The sequence below is a fragment of the Hemitrygon akajei genome, chromosome 12 (assembly GCF_048418815.1).
Source record: "Hemitrygon akajei chromosome 12, sHemAka1.3, whole genome shotgun sequence".
NCBI classification, from domain to species: Eukaryota; Metazoa; Chordata; class Chondrichthyes; order Myliobatiformes; family Dasyatidae; genus Hemitrygon; species Hemitrygon akajei.
In genome coordinates, this window is record NC_133135.1 from 41,751,482 (window position 1) to 41,772,398 (window position 20,917).

A 20,917-nucleotide genomic window follows, 5' to 3' on the forward strand; every position below is an offset into this window, starting at 1 on the left:
GCCCATAGTTAACAAGGATCAAGGCAATGGTTTTGTTTTTAAAAAGTAGCAAACAGTGCAGATGAAGATTAGAGGCACATAAAATACCCACCTAGATATGTCTCCCCAGTACCATTCAGCATCTTGTAGAGATATGCTTCCACTGTCTTTGATTCCATTGGCAGATAATGACATCATAGGTTTAGGTGGCTTTGGAGGAAGAGCTGCAAGCAACAGAAGAAAAATTAATGCAGGAACAGTAGAGAATCCTCTGTAGTTGCTTTGCATCACAAATACATGGCTGAATAGAGTGCACAGTGTGCATGTTACTCTGGGAATCTGCAAAACCTTTGTCAGAAGCTGAGCGGCCTAACTCTGCTCTTACGTCTTATGGTTTATTCTACTACTGTTCATGAATTTCTCATGTCTCATTCTACAAACTACATTAAAAACTTCCAGAAAAATCTTACTTGGCCAAACAAATAATTGATGCACACTTCAAATGAACAATGACTAAGGTAGCAGGTATCAGGAGATATAACATAAGCTCTGTTTGCTACTGTGCAAAGGACTTATACAATATTTTCCAATAAATCTTCTGTGAAAACAATATGACTTAATGAGAATAATCAGTACTGGATTGACAAACAGAAGTTGTTGTAAAATCTGCTCATGGCTAGAAAGTGATGAGGAATTCCTTTGTAGAGCTCATTATATTTATTTTTTCAACAAGGGAAAGATGACCTAAATGTAACATATTATTACACTGGTTCAACACACAAAACATCGGAGGAACTCAGCGGGCCAGGCAGCATTATGGAGGGAAATGGATAGTTGACATTTCAGGCCAAGATCCTGCATCAGGAAATGAAAAGTTGAGGACACGAGTTCAGTGGGGCAGGAGCAGGCAGAAACAAGGGCAGTTAGGTTGTGGATCTGAAGCACATCAATACTAATCAAGAAAATATCAACTTCCGTTTTAAATATACCCAAACACTTGGCTTCCACAGCCGTCTGTGGCAATGAATTCCATACAGTCACCACACTCTGGCTAAAGAAATACCATCTCTTCTATGTTCTAAATGGATGTCCCTCTATTTGAAGCTGTGTCCTCTGCTAGACTTCCCCACTGTAGGAAACATCCTCTCCATATCCATTCTATCTGGGCCTTTCAGTACTCTATAGGTTTCAATGAGATCCACGCCCTGCCAATTCTGAACTCCAGCAAGTATAGGCTCGGAGCCCTCATTCCCCGAATCATTCTTGTTAACCTCCTCTGGATCCTCTTCAATGCCAGCACATCTTTGATAAGGGGCCCAGAATACTCAGAATACTACATGTGGCCTTATAAAGCCTCAGTCTCCCAGCAAATTGATATCTCCCATGACGATCATAACATTGCCCTTTTTACATGTCTTTGTCATCTCCCATTGTAATTTGTATCCCACTTTCAGGCTACTGTTTAGAGGCCTGTATATAACTGCTAGCAGGGTCTTTTTACCCTTGTAGTTTCTTTATCAACAAGGGTTCTATATCTTTTGATCCTGTCACCTTTTTCTAAGGTTTTGAGTTCACTTTTATGAACAGAGTCAGCTACTCCAGCCTCTCTGCCTACAACCTGTCCTTTTGATATAATGTGCATCTTTGGATGTTAAGCTCCCAACTATGATTTTCTTTCAGTCATGACTCAGTGATGGCTACAATGCCCTAACTGTCAATCTCTAACTGCTACTAGTTCATTTACCTTGTTCCGTATACTGGATGCAATTAAATATAACCCCTCCAGTCCTGTATTCATCACTCTGTTCAATCTTGCCCCCATGTTACACTTTAAATCATCCACTGACTGTGATTTTGTCCTATCATCTGCCTGTCCTTACAGTCTCACTACACACTGCACCTACTCGTATACTGTTCCATCTTCAGCCCTATCACTCCAGTTCCCATCCTCTTGCCAAATTAGTTCAAACACTCCCCAGCAACTCAAGCAAACCTGCCCATGAGGATATTGGTTCGCCTTGGATTCAGGTGTAATCCATCCTTTTAGTACAGGTCATACGTTCTGCAGAAGAGATCCTAATGATCCAGAAATCTGAAACATTGCCTCATGCACCAGTTCCTCAGCTATGCACTCATCTGCCAAATCCCCCTACTCTTTCTCTCACTGATGTATGGAACAGGCAGCAATCCAGAGGTTACTACCCTTGAGGTTCTACTTTCCAGTTTTCTACCCAACTCCCTACACTCTCTTCAGGATGTTCTCCCCTTTCCTACCCAAAATATTGGTACCAGTTCTTCTAGCTGCTCACTCTGCCCCTTAGGACACCGTTGACCCTGGCACCTGGGAGGCAATATACCATCCGGGTGTTTACATTACATCCTCTGAACCTCCTATCTGCTCCTTTATCTATGGAATCACCTACCACTCAGGCACTCCTCTTCCCCCTTCCCCACTTTCCCTTCTGAGCCCCAGAGCCAGACTCAGTACCAGAGACCCAGGCACTACAGCATGCTCCCATAGGTCATTCTCCCACCCAACAGTATCCAAAGCAGTATTGTTATTATTGAAGGGAATGGCTGCAGGGGTGCTCTGCACTGGCTGCCTATACCTTTTCCTTCTCCTGACAGTCACCCAGGTACCTGCCTCCTGTATCTTAGGGGTGACTACCTTTCTGAAGCTCCTATCTATCATTTCCTCATTCTTCCCTATGAGCCAAAGGTCATCCAGCTGGACCTTCAGCTAGATGCACTTCATGCATATGTAGATATTAAGGAGACTGGAGGTCTCCCAGAGTTCCCACATCTCACACAAAGAACATAACACTAACTTTGGACCTGTTCTCAATGTGATAGCCATGTACTAGGCAAGGAAAGAAGGAAAAAACCTTAACTAGAAACTTACTTACGAGTCTCTGTCTGCTCTTGCCCAAGCCTGTTGAGCCAAAGCCTAACCACTCTAACACTGTCTACTCTGGCCATTTATATTTATTATATCAATTACTTGATATTACCTGAGCTACAAGGATAAGCAAAGTTGAGAGGAGGTAATAACTAAATTTAATATAAGTTGATAAAAGCAACAATAAGGTTTTAAAAAAAGTAGATAGAGCTTTGGAATCCAATGCTTTCCACACCAGAGTCTTAAAAAACCTAATTATTAATGCACTAGTGTACGGTTTCAGGAATTGTCTCTGTGCATTGAAAAATTCATAAACGTGCTCCATTATTTAATGACAAGTTAAAATACTAAATTGTAAAGCTATTTGGTCTTTGATGCTAGAATCTATCAGGGGCAAATTCTGAATAAAGTGCAATGAATTAAATGCCATTGGTTTTCAGGCAGCAACACGAGATGAGGGAAAGCCTTTGAATGTCATTTGCAACATAGAAGTACAAGTCGAACTGCAGGCTATTTATTGAGTTAGATACAGTACTGGCTTGGAGTTATGAAATAGAGTACATGTATTCAGACAGGCAGGACATAACAGGCACTGTCCTTCAGCATCATTTACTCAGCCTTTGCTTTCTGTTAGACTTACAAATTAGGAATAATGAATTCTCGATCTAAGTTTGTTGATTAAGTTGGATGGCATAGTAAATGGCAAGAAATTTATAAATAGCAGACTAAAGACTTTTAGTGGGCTATGAAATTACTAAAGCATGAGGGAGAAGCAGATAAAGATGTATTAAAATAGCTAATGGAATCTCTGGCTAGAATACAAAGGTTGCACATATTGCTATAGGTGAACAGACTCATCTGCCGGACTGTACTCACAACTGAGCACCCACTGAAAATAGATGTATTAATCTTGGAAAGGGCATAACACAAACTCACTTGAATGAAACCAGAGTCAGAAGGATTAAATTGCAAGAGCAGACTGCTTTCACAAGGCTTGCATTTCCTTCAGCACAGAAGATTAAAGTGTCAATTAACTGAAGTATTAAAGATAACTAAATGATTTGACATAGGGAAAGAATAATTTATCAGAAGACGACCAAGACCAAAAAAAGGAGTATACCATTATAAATCAGAGCCGGATCAATTGCTAAGATTAGACGCACTTCACACTAAAGATCAAAGAAGCCCAGAATTTTTTCCTGACCAAAACCAAACTACCAACCCCTACTGACATACACCTTAGTCAAATGAAAATGAAAGAAATGGACAGTAGATATCTCTAATTAAGATAAAGTCTACTCATTATGTAACAACATGGTGAAGATAACTCCAGAAATAACTGGCCTTTTTTTTGGGTTAAAAAGTTTTTAATTGATTTGGATCATGGACTTGATTGCAAAGTTAGCAAAATTAAATACCAAACACAAAAATGATCCACTTTTGACTCCTTCCAATTTACTGTTCATAATTTTTCACATGCTAGCCCTTTTTTTGGAAAAAAAAAAGCATGACCTTACCTTACCTCTGCAAATCAAGCTATTAAATATAACTGGTTTGAAATAACTGGATATTTAAGAATAGCATAATTTACATCCAATGCTGAAATCAACTATATAACAGCAACGCAAACACAATTATAACCTGCAAAAGCTTAGAATAATAAAATGTTTTTAAATATAGTCAATTGCGTGAAATTCAAGAAGCCAGTTTAAGCATGAAATTAAAGCGTTCACTTTCGAACAAATAATATGCCAAATTGTCTTATTTTCAATAACCATTGGAAAAGATCTTTTCAATTAAACTGTTTAATAACTTTAAGTAATGCACAGTAGAGCATTATTCAGACTTGACAGGGAAGTTACAACAGAATACTTAACAAATAAAATCTGGTCCAAATCTCTTGACTTCAGAGAATTGAAAATCACAAGGTCCAAAGGTCAAATTTTGCCCTTTGGTTTTCCAAACTCACTTTGTTTTACATGGATTTTGTAAGAATTCCAAACCTTCGCTACAAATCTCAAAGTGTAAGTTTTCCTTCACTGTGGGACTTCCTATTATAAAATGGAAGAATTATGAAAAGGAACTTAAAATCCATCAGCCAAGAACTCCTTTCCACATACATCTTTCCCTGGTTATTCAACTATCATACAGTTCCCTCAGGGTTCCACAACATAACACTTCATTGAACAAGCTATCCAAAAATTGACCAAATTCATCTGATCAACAAGCTACAGATTACAAGGCACTAACACCAAACAATTTCATTATTTTTGCTGACTGCTGTAAAGTATTGAAACTGCATGGTTAGCTATTAACTCTAGCAAAACAAAAAAGACCACTTCAGTGGAAATTTTACAGGTTAGAGGTTGATAGTAACTGAGAAATTTCTAGTTTCACCTCAAAAATCAAAGTTTAAACTCTGGTCCACACTAATAGAATAGCTACAATAGACAATAGGTGCAGAAGTAGACCATTCGGCCCTTCATGCCTGCATCGCCATTCTGAGATCATGGCTGATCATCTACTATCAATACCCGGTTCCTGCCTCGTCCCCAAATCCCTTGATTCCCCTATCCATAAGATACCTATCTAGCTCCTTCTTGAAAGCATCCAGACAATTGGCCTCCACTGCCTTCTGAGGCAGTGCATTCCACACCCCCACAACTCTCTGGGAGAAGTAGTTTTTCCTTAAATCTGTCCTAAATGACCTACCCCTTATTCTTAAACCATGCCCTCTGGTACTGGACTCTCCCAGCATCTGGAACATATTTCCTGCCTCTATCTTGTCCAATCCCTTAATAATCTTATATGTTGCAATCAGATCCCCTCTCAATCTCCTTAATTCCAGCGTGTACAAGCCCAGTCTCTCTAACCTCTCTGCGTAAGACAGTCCGGACATCCCAGAAATTAACCTCGTGAACCTACGCTGCACTTCTTCTACAGCCAGGATGTCCTTCCTTAACCCTGGAGACCAAAACTGTACACAATACTCCAGGTGTGGTCTCACCAGGGCCCTGTACAAATGCAAAAGGATTTCCTTGCTCTTGTACTCAATTCCCTTTGTAATAAAGGCCAACATTCCATTAGCCTTCTTCACTGCCTGCTGCACTTGCTCATTCACCTTCAGTGACTGATGAACAAGGACTCCTAGATCTCTTTGTATTTTTCCCTTACCTAACTCTACACTGTTCAGATAATAATCTGCCTTTCTGTTCTTACTCCCAAAGTGGATAACCTCACACTTATTCACATTAAACATAATCTGCCAAGTATCTGCCCACTCACCCAGCCTATCCAAGTCTCCCTGAATTCTCCTAACATCCTCATCACATGTCACACTGCCACCCAGCTTAGTATCATCAGCAAACTTGCTGATGTTATTCTCAATGCCTTCATCTAAATCATTGATGTAAATCGTAAACAGCTGTGGTCCCAATACCGAGCCCTGTGGCACCCCACTAGTCACCACCTGCCATTCCGAGAAACACCCATTCACCGCTACTCTTTGCTTTCTATCTGCCAACCAGTTTTCTATCCATGTCAATGCCTTCCCCCCAATGCCATGAGCTCTGATTTTACCCACCAATCTCCTATGTGGTACCTTATCAAATGCCTTCTGAAAATCGAGGTACACTATATCCACTGGATCTCCCTTGTCTAACTTCCTGGTTAATCCTCGAAAAACTCCAATAGATTAGTCAAGCATGATTTGCCCTTGGTAAATCCATGCTGGCTCGGCCCAATCCTATCACTGCTATCTAGATATGCCACTATTTCATCCTTAATAATGGACTCTAGCATCTTCCCCACCACCGATGTCAGGCTGACAGGACGATAGTTCTCTGTTTTCTCCCTCCCTCCTTTCTTAAAAAGTGGGATAACATTAGCCATTCTCCAATCCTTGCCTTGTAATTAAGTTCTGTTGTTCCTTAAAAATTTCCCAATCATCTGTCTTCCCACTCACCTTAGCTCTGTCATACATTTTTTTTAAATGCTATGCAATCTCTGACTTCCTTTGTCAACCACTGTGGCTCCTTTCTCCCCTTTGAATCCTTCCTTCTCCGGGGGATGAACTGATTTTGCACCTTGCGCATTATTCCCAAGAATACCTGCCATTGCTGTTCCACTGTCTTTTCTGCTAGGATATCTGTCCAGTCAACTTTGGCCAGCTCCTCCCTCATGGCTCCATAGTCTCCTTTGTTGAACTGCAACACTGACACCTCCGATCTGCCCTTATCCTTCTCAAACAAGTTTAATTTTAAATTAGTGCAAGGGTAATCCCCTTCTATTTTTAAGAAAGCATCTAGGAAGCTTTGTCCAGAAATACAGATTGGTTGAGTGCAAGGGTTCCCAACCTTTTTAAACCATGGACCAATACCATTAAGGGGCCCATGGACCCCTCGTTAGGAACCCCTAGCTTAGAGATATATTTTTGGAGATTTAATCTGTTGAATCTAACAATAGCCACAATACTTGAAAAAAATACTTCTATTAATCTGAAGACAAAGAGAAAGTGTACTCAATTTTATCTGGTTCTTGCATGATATTTCATTCTTCCCTGTTTCCCATTTAACTCTCCCCATTGCACTCTTCTTTGAAATTAACCTCTGGATGAGGCTTCAGCCAATTCACCATATCTTCTTTTCCTAAAATGCCACAGACAGGCATTCAGCAGTAATCATTGGACAGAGATTAGTTGTGGTCAACCTGCCTGAATTTTTCCTCCTTGGCTGAGTGTCCATGCTTGGTTGTAGGCCATTTACCACTGGCTGAGCTTAGATTCCAAACTATTGGCTGGTCATTGTACTTGGCCTTCCTTTTTCAGTGACAAAAATCAGTACTTATTGCTTCTTGCATTTTGATTTGGAACAGAAAAGAGTGAAAGAGTTAGTTATGCCACATGGATACAGACCCTATAGCCAAGCTCATCCTGGCCTAGCAAGGAACAAGGAACTAATTCCATTTGCCTGATAGCCCTTTAAACTGTTCTTATCCATGGTATCTTTTAAAGTAGGTAATTGTACTCATCGCTTTGGCAGCTCAGTCCACATACCCACCAGCTTTTTTTTGTGAAAAAGGCCTCTAGGTTCTTCTTCAAATCTTTTCCCTCACGCATTAAATTAATGTCTCCCCCCCCCTCCCCAGTTTTAGAATCCCCACCTGGGTAAAAGACTGACCAATACCTGTGCCCTTATGAATAAGGTCACCCACTCAGCCTCCTTTGTTTCAAGGAAAACAAGTCCTAGCTTATGAAGTCTCTCCTATAAAAAAAGTATTCAACCCTTTGGAAGTTTTCATATTTTATTGTTTTACAACATTGAATCACAGTGTACTTAATTTAGCTTTTTTGACACTGATCAACAGAAAGACTCTTTCCTGTCAAAGTGAAAACAGAGTGATCTAAATTAACTACAAATATAAAACACAAAATAATTGATTGCAAAAGTAACACACCAAATCATAATTGGTGCAGCCAACTGGTTTTAGAAGTCACATAATTAGTTCAATCAAGACCTGTTTTTGGAGACCTGTGTGCAGTCAAGGTGCTTCAATTAATTGTAGTGAAAATATGCCTGTATCTGGAAGGTCTAACTGCTGGTGAGTCAGTACTCTGGCAAAAACTACACCATGAAGACAAAAGAACACTCCAAGCAACTCCACGAAAAGGTTATTGAAAAGCACAAGTCAGGAGATGGACACAAGAAAATTTCAAATTCACTGAATATCCCTTGGAGTACAGTTAAGTCAATTATCAAGAAATGGAAAGAATATGGCACAGGTGTAAATCTGCTGAGAGCAGGCTATCCCCAAAAACTGAGTAACCATGCAAGAAGGGGACTAGTGAGAGAGATCACCAAGAGACCTATAGCAACTCTGAAAGAGTTACAAGCTTCAGTGGCTGAGATGGGTGAGACTGCATACAGCCGTTGCCTGAGTGCTTCCAAGTCACATCTTTATCAGTGGTAAAGAGAAAACCTTTGTTGAAAAAAAAACTCACGTGAAATCTCAGCTAGAGTTTGCCAGAAGGCATGTGGGAGGCTCTGGAAGTAGCTTCTATGGTCTGATGAAACCAAAATTGAGCTTTTTGGCCATCAGACTAAATGTTGTTTGGCATAAGCCAAACACCGCACATCATCAAAAACACACCAGCCCTGCCACAAAGTATGGTGGTGACCTACTCATGCAGGCTTAAGACTGTAACTGCTGCCGAGGGGCATCTACTGAATACTGACTTGAAGGGGGCAAATACTTATGCAACCAATTATTTTGTATTTATATTTGTAATTAGTTTAGAGACCTGTTTTCACTTTGACAAGAAAAAGTATGTTTCTGTTGATTAATGTCAAAGAAACCAAAATTAAATCACTGTGATTTGATGCTGTAAAACAAGAAAACATGAACACTTCCAAGGGGGTGAATACTTTTTCTAGGCACAGTAACTCAATTCTTGTGAATATTAAGGATACCCTTCAGCATTAACATACCAGAGGATCTGTCCTGGGACCAGCACCCAAGTCTCATCATAATGGAGGCACAACAGCTCATCCACTTTCTTAGAAGTTAGCACAGAATCAGCTCATCACATTGACAAACTTCTGTAGACACACATTAGAGCATATCCTAACTGGCTGCATCATGGCCTGGTATGGAAACACCAAAGCCAAGGAACAGCAAAAATATCACTGACAGTGGTGCATACAGCACCATCCATCACAGGCAAGGCCCACCTCACCACTGAGTACATTAACATGGAAGATTGCCATAAGAAAGTAGCATCGATCATAAAAGACCTCCATCTATGCTCTCTTCTTGTTACAAACTTCAGGCAGGAGGTACGGACAGCTTTAGGTGCTGCATCATCAAGTTCAAGAGCTATCATCTGGCTCTGGAACAGGCATGAATAACTTTGGTGCCATCTGCTAATCTCACCCCCATATCCAAAACACGTGTTAAAGTGTGTAAATAAAGTTTTGTTCTATTCCGTATTAGCAGATTTTGCACAAACAAGAGTGAAATATTTCGCAAAACCCAAATTTGTTCTGATGTATTATGGGTACTCAAACAAGGTGCAAAGAAAAGTTGATTATTTTGTACAATGTGGCAACGATCTCAGATTCAGTTAAAAGTAAACAAAATAATGCTGAAGGATTCCTCTAAAGATATTTAGATACATGATTGTTTTCTATTTTGCTTAATTAAAAAAGTATATTTGGCAACATGAAAGGGTTAACTTTTCAATGTCAGATCCCAATAAATTTTGTTCACTTTATAACATATGGATATACACTCTTTTTACTGAAACATGACGACTGCATATTTCACATTGTCTTGAGGATACTTCAAGCCTAACTTTCTCATTGCATATTTCACTAAAATGTAATTATATTTCTACTCCTTTTTAAGAAAACTTTGCAACATTTTGACAGAAATCAAAAAGAAATGAAGAACATGCAAGTCAGAGTTCAATAATTCTGATAATCTATGTAGTACTGTACTTGTGAACCCCCGTATTCGATGCTTATATCTATGCTCTCTGATTATTTAAAATGAAATCAAAAGGCTTAATGGAACACAAAGTAGCAATTCAAACATTTCAAGGCAACATCATGTCACAGTAGTAAGATCATAGAGGATAGAACACCTAATCTAAAGCATCGCCTTATGTTACTTAATAACTGTAAGACTATATAGGAGTATAAAATCAAATTTTATAGATTGGGACTAACTGGTCTTAAGCGATTCGTTGCAAAATTAAAACAGAACTTTCCAATGCACTTAATCTCTTTGCATGGACATGCTTTGTACATTCCTTTGCATTTGAAAGAAGAATAAAGAAACACAGATGTTTTGAGCAAAAATATTCAAATCAGCATGGCAAAAAAAGCAGGTATAAACATATTTTGTGCTGCATATCAAAAAAAAAGAACAAAATCAAACTTTGCATTTAGTAATTTTACAGACAGCAAAAGTTTGGAAGTCAAGGTGGAAACTGAAATTTAAAAATATTTTTAAAACTATGAAATTTCAGAACTTGTCTCCAAGGAAATAATATATATTTTTAAAAGGGCTAAATTTATCCAAAGCATTTGTAACAGCATTTAAAATCTCAGTTGTCCCTCATTTATGGTTTTATAGCAAGAATGACTCCAGTAAAAAAAAATTGGAGTTATCATTAGATCAGTTATCAGTTAGATCTGCGAAGACTGCAACATTGCCCTCTGTGGAAGAGCATGGTATTACTGACAGCAACACATGGATTGATACTTTTGATTGTGCCTGTGGAGATGCAGGAGCTTGCTGTCAATTTCACACAGTAAGGTTGATCACCCTTGCAACCATAAATGTCAGGTACTAATCTTGGCACTTTAATTGCTTACAATTTGAAATATGCCTCCCTTGTTCCACTCACTTCAATCATGGGACAAAATGTTCCAATTCGTAGGGAATCCCCTGAACAGCTACATTTTAATAACTCTGTTTAACTCCAATGTCACCAAGTCTCATTAACTTCACTGTATCACTTAAAGGTGTAAATCTTTTCCAAGGTCCTCAGCAGTTCACTAATGTCAATATCTCCATTACATCTCTCACAATGCAGGAAGCCAGGCAATTTTCTACACTTGTAACTGTCCCATCACTGAATTGTTCTCACAACCTATGGACCCACTTTCAAGGACAATTCTCCTCGTGCTCTTGATATTTATTTATTATTGTTTTTCTTCTCTTTTGTATTTGCAGAGTTTATTGTCTTTTGCACATTGTTTGTTTGTTTGTCCTGTCGGGGCAGTCTTTCATTGATTCTATTATGGTTCTTGGATTTACTGAGTATGCCTGCAAGAAAATGAATCTGAGTGTTGTATATGGTGACGTACGTAATTTGATCATAAATTTACTTTGGAGTTGACTCTGGGCATTCCAATCTAGTAGAGGCTGAGACCTCAGACATTACAGCAGATCCACGCCTACAACATTTATTGGCGTGCCATTCAACAACCATGCAGAGGGCTTTTTCTAGTCCACTGCAATTTCTAGGCACAGATATTTAGCACTGCAGATATGACAGGCTATTTGCTAGTGCCAAATCTGCTCCAACTCTAGATACAAAATATATGATCAATAAAACCTAGGATCATTAAATGCATTTGTTAGACCCACACTTCATGCTTCCAGGTATCATAAAAGATACAAGCTGTATTCTAGCTCAACAACCACACAATTTCAATATAGATTTAATCCAGTTCTCACAATGCAGGTTAGAATAAGGTAGAGCTGTATTAACATATATAGTTGTAATCTATTCTGTCATATCACCAAAGGGAGGCAGCCATGTTGAAAAGAAGTGCTTTTTTAAATTCAGCATAATCATTTCAAAGTAGCACTTGCTATGAAAAAAGATAAATAAGAATTTCATACATAATTACATAAACAAGACTGACAGCAAATTTAATTAACTGGTAAAAAAGGTTCAAACATCACGGATTTCATTGAAGAGTACTACACAACAAATAAATCAGTAAACAAATATAAAAAAGCAAATCAATGTTTAAACTTCAACAGAAATTAATATGCAGCTATGCAACTGTAACGTTCATGCTTAAATTTTTAATCCTTGCTCGCTAATAATGTGCCTTCCAATTAGCTTTCCACCTAAAATGACAGCTCCGAAATACATCTTTGTTGCCTTACTGTGGATGGCAAACACTTCTGATAGAAGGCTGGCATGCATTGCTATGTTCAGGATATCTACTTCACGCATTGTCAGTTCCTTTATTTGTGTCGGATTCACTCCACTGTGCAGTATCATTCCAGCTAATAAGGCTGGATTCAGCAACCGCTGAATTTTAAGGCCTGTATCAGAACCACCTGGCAGTTCTAACCTTCTGAATGAAAGCAATGTTACTCAATCTTGGTACTGTATAAAAGTCCTGTGTTGTATATAAGCAATCAGCAAATATTAGGGAACATATGTTCCAACACATACCCCAATATCTCTCAGAAAGACAAGACCAGGTCTCCATTCCATGAAAACTAGATCACTTTATATAACAACATTTTGCTTCACTCTGGTAGGGTTTAATCAGCATTTTTCTATTCTTCTGTTAATTCCACTTATTTTCCTTCAAATGACAAATTTTATTAATCTGCAGCTGTGCATCCAAAAAAAAATTCAAGCAATTCCAAATCAGTATTTAAAACAAAACAGACAAGACCACTTGAGCACAGATGGTACTGTATGCCATCTCCATCCTTTCCCCCACAACTACTACTGCCAATGGGGGTAAACATTTCATTCATGCTACTGCCCCAGTACATTCAAATGGACATTTGTATCAATAAATATGGCTCTGCTGACCAGAAAAACTAATCCAATTTCTGCCTTAAGTGCAGAAAGTGTTATCATATAAAAACAAAAGGCAACTGCATATTTATCAGTATTATCACTTTGTGCAAGTATTCCTTAGGGATTTATTCCAAACTATCTCCAAGACCTCAAATTTCCAGGAGGTTTAGATGATTCTCATTTTATTTATTATGTAATCAGCTCATAGCTTCTTTGGGACTGCTCTACAGATGGGACAACTATTGATTGGGCACTGCACATCTATGATTAAGCAAAAAGTAACATAGCACAATAGGCTGCTATTTGAATAATTTCCATCTTCACCCACAATTTTTCTATGTGCCAATTTGCATTTGCAAGTAAAGAATAAGCCTTTCAAATCCAAAACATTACTTACACTGCAAAACACCGTCTATCACCTCTTTCACAATAACACTGGAATTTTAATCTAAGTTATTTTCCCAAAATGGCACAATAAATTGGAATGGATTTATGCTTTTATTCTGAGAATATTAATGAAGAACTGGTTCTCTATCATGTGTTTCCTACTTTATAGTTATAAAACATTCAACCTGCTTTAAAGGGGAAAATTTCTCAATAGTAAAAAGTACAAAGTCAACTTGGCTTTAAGATGCAAAATACTGACATTAAAGACTTTAAACGTTTACAAAGCTATATAAATAAAGATTCTAAATAAGCACATTGACGGTTACAAGTCATGGGACTTCATTGTCTACAAATCAAATATCAACCAACTTCAATCTGCACCAACTCCCATTTCCATCCATAGAATATACATTGCTTCACTGGGTTGATTTGATGCAAATCACTTCAATTTTTCAAAACCCTTGCATTCTTCTGTAACCGATCAGATTGGATCCCAAAACCCATAGATGCTCTGAGATAAGTTTACAAAGCTCCAATTGTGTTTTTGAGAGTTGGAAATTATTGGGAAAACAATGCTCAACTATTCTGTTTTCTGTGTCCGAATTGTCAATGGATAAATGGATCAATGGTTCTTAAAGAGTTCTGCAGCATGTAAACAGGCCATTTGGCCCACAACATCCTTGCTGACTAGTGTGCGCCCATTCATATTATTCCCATCTTACAGCACTTCGCTCATAGTCTTCTACGCGTAGGCAATCTAATTGCTCATTTAGGATATTCCAGTTCTGTCGTTGTTCTCATGCATCTTAAATGGTTACCAACAGAAATAGGCAATTCAGCCCATCAGTCTATACAAGCTCCCAGGAAAACAATCACACACCTTTCTCACATTCCCTCACTCCTTATTTCCCTGCGCAATTGTCACATATTGTGTCACGCATGCTTTTAATTCACTTTGTCATTAACCCACAGTGAAGTCATTTAGAGTAGCCAGTGAATCTATGGGCCGGTTTTTGGGATGTGGGAATAAATGCAAAGTACCCAGTGCAAACACACAGTCACAGAGAGAATGTCCAAGTTCTGCAAACACAGCATCCAAAGTAGGCTCAAACCCAAGTAAGTCCCTTGTGCTGTGAGACAGTAGCATCAAGCAGCACCCAAATTTCCAGAGTCTGACACCATTACTCAGCCTAATACAGACAGCTCAGTTTGGAAATTATGGATATTTTCCAAATTCTCTTCAACAAAATGGTTTTCAATCACACAATTACTACTGTATCGGCCTCAGTATGAAATACAGATACAAATAACATTGTGATCAGCAACTAGCAATTCAAAACCTCCAGAAGAAATTATTTCTGTATTAAAAAGGGTAACAACCCCTAAAGGCAACCTCTGCCAATAAACTTGAACTATTTGCCTGGCTTAATCCAATAGGACCCTTGAGGACAGTTACTCTGAATAAGGGTCTTTCTTGGCACAATGCTTCTTGCTTGTTGGTTACATCCTTGAGCAAGAAAAATACCAATCTTATTTGAGTACAGCTGTCACATAAGAACGCATTATTACCAACGCATCACCAACCTCAATGTAACAGTCAAGCTCGCATAGAGTTAGCTGGACTATTATGTTTAACTAACTTAGAAAAGTGAAATAAGAAGGGAGAAACTTCGCAGAAAAAATTAATTGCATGGAGTTTTAAACAATTTGATTAATTTACTTTGGATAGGTTCTGTCAATTCAATCTGTGGACAGAGGGCATCCAACAGACATATTTATCAAGTCACGTTATTTTATTTGAGAACTAATCAAAACTTTTCCCTAAAGTTATCTCTTACAAACAACTGGCCAAATGACTAACAGCTTAAACCCTGCTGAGTCCTCTGACTCTATAACTGGAAATACTTCTTTTTGCAAATTCTGTTCAAAAATATTGCTGTTGCAATCAGATTGAATTTTTTCCACATTAACAGGACAAAGATGAAAACTCAGATGCAAACGAAACTCAGACTGCATAACTGATTTAATTCTTGGACACATTTGCTAACTTGGACACAAGTTAGTGCACAACTAGGAAAGTGAACACATCACTACTTATACATCCTAGTAGTTTATCATTTGATCTTCACCATTTGCTATTAACATTAATAATAAGAATTATTTGCAACATTTATCAAAAAAATTTTTACAGAAGAACTGACATGTCATATTCTAACCTCTACAATGAAAATGAACTTTGTCAAGTACAAAATAGGGAATCATAAGCATTAAACTAAATTTGAAGCAATATTCTTAAGGATTTGAATGTAACGTGGATTATATATTACTCCTACAATGACCTTCCATATAGGACTTGGTACTTTATTGTCTATCACCAGGTTTGCAAAAGTGAATCAAATGGAGCCACACAGTTAAGCAACATCCTGACAGAATATCAGCACAAAGCTCAGCTGTTTCAAGAAGACTTGCTGCTGTGACATTATCAGGGGCTGAGACATGACACCCAGCAACCACACCCCCCCCCCCCCCCAACTCCACACCACCAACCTCTCCACTGCTCATGTAATCTTAGCTGAATAATGTATCCAGCCAAGTCCCGTTGGGATGTGAAAGCCGGAAAAATATAATAAGGGTTTTGTTAATTCCCATTACACTGGATCTGGTAACAGTATGCAAATAAAAATTGTGGCTATAGATAGGCCACTGCTCTGATGGAACTGCACAGTTCACTTTTCACTCTTGGAGAGCTGTTATGGAAATATATTGCTGGTGGAGTATCACTCTATGCACTATTGTCTTCAAATATGTGTGACATCATTTGCAAAGACTCTGATGCCTGCACATCTTCAGAATGCAAATGATATTCTTGTCAGCAACAGAGTGCAAGTTCCCAAACTGCAACATGGCTGTAATTTTTCCCAAAGAGAAACTGTTCATACTCCATATATTAATCCATTTGGATCAATATGGCAGCATAACCAAATATCTTTGCAGATGCTGGTCTACAAATTATGGCTTAACAGCAAGACAGCAAACCAGTTTCTTTGCAATGGGTAGGATTAAAAAGCAATGCAATGCTTTAAATGGGCATATCAACTATTTTTACACATCTACTTCATTGAATCACTAAGCATGAAATAAAGATTAAAATGGCCTGTTGCAGAAATAGCTGATGCTCTATAATCTCACCTAAAAAAAAAAAATCCCTAGATACTGCAACGTGATCTGCGGTGATCCAAAGAGAGCAGCAGCAAGAATCGGGTGGGGAGGGGAGAGTGTGGGTGTTAAAGAGAAAGTGTCTGGCCAAACTCTTATCATTACAATCACATCCAGAAGTCGCCAAGCAAGCAGAATTTCATGGTCTGTATAGCACTCTATTGGGAAGAGGTTGGCCAGAGTGGATCAGGGTAGTGCTGAGTTCACACACCGATTATGCATTCAAAGCTCATAAAGCAGACCACAGCTTCCAACAGAAATTATGCCAAGTTCAAGCAGACTCATGTTTCTCTTCAATAAATATTAAAGGAAAAAAGGCTGCAGAAACTCCTCCTCTCTCCCCCACACCCAATCATTACCCCCAATCCCTATCTGAACATGGTTAGAGCCTTACCCTCTTCTATTGTCTCCTATTCTGCTGGCAATCTTTTTCTAAAAGTCAGCAGCTCTATTTTAAAGGAAGCAGCATTATTAAACTTTCATCTTTTCATTAATGACTCTAACAGGACAATATTCTCTTGGAAACTTTCAAAATGAAACCTTTCTAACCCAGATTGCCTGCAAAATGCATGTTATTATAGCAGGGCTACCATTGTGAAATCAAATTACATGCCACTTTTCACTCACACAAAAAAATTGCAAACAGCAAAAATCACCAAAATTGTCAATTTAACTCCATAGTCTATTGATGATAAACAAGACCACAGTACTTAAAGGGTCAATGATGATTACAATGCACATTTCCCCCAAAATACAACTATAGAATTAATGTATAGCATTAATCTCTTACAAAAAAATTACACAATTTTCTAGCTATCTTTTTGCTCTCAAAAAAAGACTACAGCAACATTAATCTTTAGAAATAGTGCTTAGATCCCTACAAAGCAGACACTTTATAATGCTTTATTCAGAACTGATATGGCTTACAAAGAGCTCCTCTTATCATTTATGCTGTTCACACAATTCCTTTGCACGCAAAACTTTCCCTCGCCTGCTTATGAGGTTTGCTGCCATTCCACACAGACCAGCTTATACTGTCAAAAGCCTGTTTTTAAAGTGAACTATTCAAACAACTCATAATTAAAATATTCCTCAAGTTATTTTTATGGTTATTTCAGACAGCATATGTTATTTTCAATATGATTATACATAGAGCATTGTCATTTTCAAAAAAAATGTATGTCTAGTTTTGATTTCAAAATCGACATGCCAAATGCTTTTTCAAGGAATAAAAGATAAAGCTCTATGAAATGGGAAACAGGCCCGACCAGCAACAGGACAGAGTATACTGCAAAGACTATAAAGACTATGCACAGTCAATACACAAAGGAACAAAGACGTAGTGAAACCCCAATAAACTAAGGCTTTAAGTAGTCTAAGAATGCGAGAATAACCCGACCAAGGTAAAATATGAAGACTTATGTTACCTGGAGGGTCCATTTCAATGTAGAATATTAGCTCTGTTGAATAGGGCATCATCACTTCTCTCCAGTCTGCATCAGATTTGTCCATATTCCAAACTGTGTTGTACATTGTCTACGCAGTATTAATATTTACTTTTATATAAAATGCTGTCATACAGCTTCCACTTTACAGTATTTCTGAAAGCCTGCTTCAGTTGTGCTCTTCAAAGAAAAATCCTATTTTTGATTTTTTTTTGCTGTTATTTCTTGCTGACTTTCAATACTCGTGATTCGGGGGGTGGGGTGGGGGGGTACAGGGAGAATAGTTTAACAGTCATGGGCTGAATGTAGAAACCAGCTCTACGATTCTGAGCTTCCTTGAAGCAAGGGGCTAGACTTCATTTTAAGAGCTGAAGGGGCTGACCAGTGACCTTTGACATCAGAAGGCCGTGCCACTGCACGCCGGGGAAGGGGGGGATCTGAGAACTAGATCAATAGATCAGCAGGACTCACAGATAACTCACTTGCAGTTCGGTCAATGCAAGAGGTCTATCCCGGTACTGACTTTAATCTCAGGGCTCTTCAGGCTGCCCTTGAATGCGAAAGAAGAGTGTTTACATGGAGATGGAGCACATGGAGCTCAGCTTTTCCTGCCCTGCCAGCTGCCCCTCCCCTCCGGGTGGCGGTGGTGGTACAGCCCGCACGCAGGCTCGGGGCCGCGCAGCGAATCAGTCGGAGCGGCTGCCAAGCTCGGGCTTTGTCTGCTCTCTCATTGGCTGCTCCAGCGCACCGTGCCACAGCCTCAGCCAATCGCCTCTCAGCTGCCCCGGCAGGCGCGGGCTGATTGGCTCCGCAGTTACTAAGAGGGACAAAGGAAAGGCCGATTTGAAATAGAACAACTGACAGATCTCTCTCTGCTTAGCTGCAAGGGGCAACCAACAGATGGCTGAAAAGCCGAGTGCATAAGCAGACTGGAGTCACCTGAACCCGTCCACCAACTAACCCCCCTTTGCTTCCTGCCATTGTGTGAGCGCTTTAGCAGGCGAGCACCCGAACCGTATGAGCAGGAATCAATAACCTATGGTATAGATCGCTCAGGCACCACCAAGAGTTCTTGCAAAGCTAAGGAACACAAGATTGACTGCGGAGACCTTAAAATCCCCAGTGAATTCAACCATTGTTAACTCTTTCCACCACCAGTAAGAACATTTAAATCGTTACAATAAAGCACTAAACCATTAGTCCTGATTTTTTTTTGGTAAACTACTGCCTTAAAAATTGTTCAGATTATGCCATTCTAAGATAATAGACTACTTTGCCAGGAGTCCGCAGGCTTCCATAAAAAGTGAAGCTTCCCAATCCATTTTTAGAAAATGCCAAAGCAGTATTTTATAGGAAATGCTCGATTAACTTTACTTAAAATATTTAGTTATGGCTGAGAATCAGCATTTTAATTATTGTCTTGATCTTTAACTCTATGCATTGTAAAGGAAAGAAGGATAAAGAGCAAGATGTATACTGACAATAGCACAATGGTAATCACAGCGTTAATAGCTTGCTCCCTTAACACACTATCTCCAATGCAATACTAATCTATAGCCACATTTACATTAGTCATTCTTTGCCGTGAACAGACAGTAAAATTTCAAATAAATGAAAAAAATTGCAGAAACTTAAGCAATTTTTAACCTTGTGTCCAAGCTAATGAAGTAAGAAACTGCTTATTTTTTTCAGCAGCCATTGTTTCTGTGTCTGTGTTATTGGTTCCATGCAAAGGGAAAACTTTGGTGTTAAATTTTACATTCATTTGGCAGACTAATTTATCATAACCAATCTGTGCAGGAACTTGATACACTATTCAGCATTTTCAAAACAGAAGCATAACCTTCTGTTGATGCAAAGCTACAACAAATATACCGTTCAACAATGAAATTATGTATGGTATACTTTTTATGATTATGAAACAATGCTGATCTCAAATTTCAGATTAAACTCATTGTACATAATAGATTGATCAGTTTGATTTCAAATAAGGCATCTGATCTCCCTTGCTAGTTCCTCAATTCTGAATCCTATCTACCATACTGCCTTGCATAAACATAAAGTGGGCCAAAAAAAGGGTAATATTTTCTTGTAGGCATTGGGTCCATTCTGTGGCAATATCCTTAATTCAACTGGATGCTGAGTTAGTTGAAAAAAATGATATTTCTCAGATTCTCCACTAGGTGGAGTATCTGATCATCGCTGCAGCTCCAAAGTGCATGGTGGTTCCTGAGTCACAGGATGACATTACCAGAGAAATCTAGAGGTCTACAAATGTTTCTTTTGAGCTGATGGAATTACTGGGTATGATACATTTCGGAACAAATGGTAGTTCATGATCTTTTAGCAACTTACCTTTAAAATACTTAATTCCTTCTAAGCCAGTATTTCTTTAAATGAATTCAGTAGTCCCAATTCACTGCCATTTTAGATCCTATTGGTAAAGTCACCTTAACAGTGCAATAATTCCTAAAGGATCACTAGATCTCTCAGTTAGCTTAAAAGAAAATGTATCTTAAGTCTCCCCCCCCCCCCCCGAAAGCTAATTACTTAACAGTGTTGTGAGACATCCTTGGACTGTTACACATTTGGTTAAAATTGACCTTCTTAGATAAACACATGATATCTTAATATGTAAAATGGACAACA

General features: G+C 38.6%; 1 protein-coding gene across 3 annotated transcripts in view; it reads right to left on the reverse strand.

Moving 5' to 3' along the window:
- Positions 1-20,917, reverse strand: part of pik3r3b (phosphoinositide-3-kinase, regulatory subunit 3b (gamma)) — a 577,180-nt gene that overhangs the window by 20,621 nt on the left and 535,642 nt on the right. For 2 of the 3 annotated variants that reach the window (XM_073062975.1, XM_073062974.1), the window contains exon 8: positions 92-203. In XM_073062975.1, the coding sequence (XP_072919076.1) occupies positions 92-203 (112 nt within the window). Of the gene's footprint in view, positions 1-91; positions 204-18,250; positions 18,924-20,917 lie in introns of those variants that run through there. The other variant, XM_073062976.1, reaches the window with a different exon arrangement.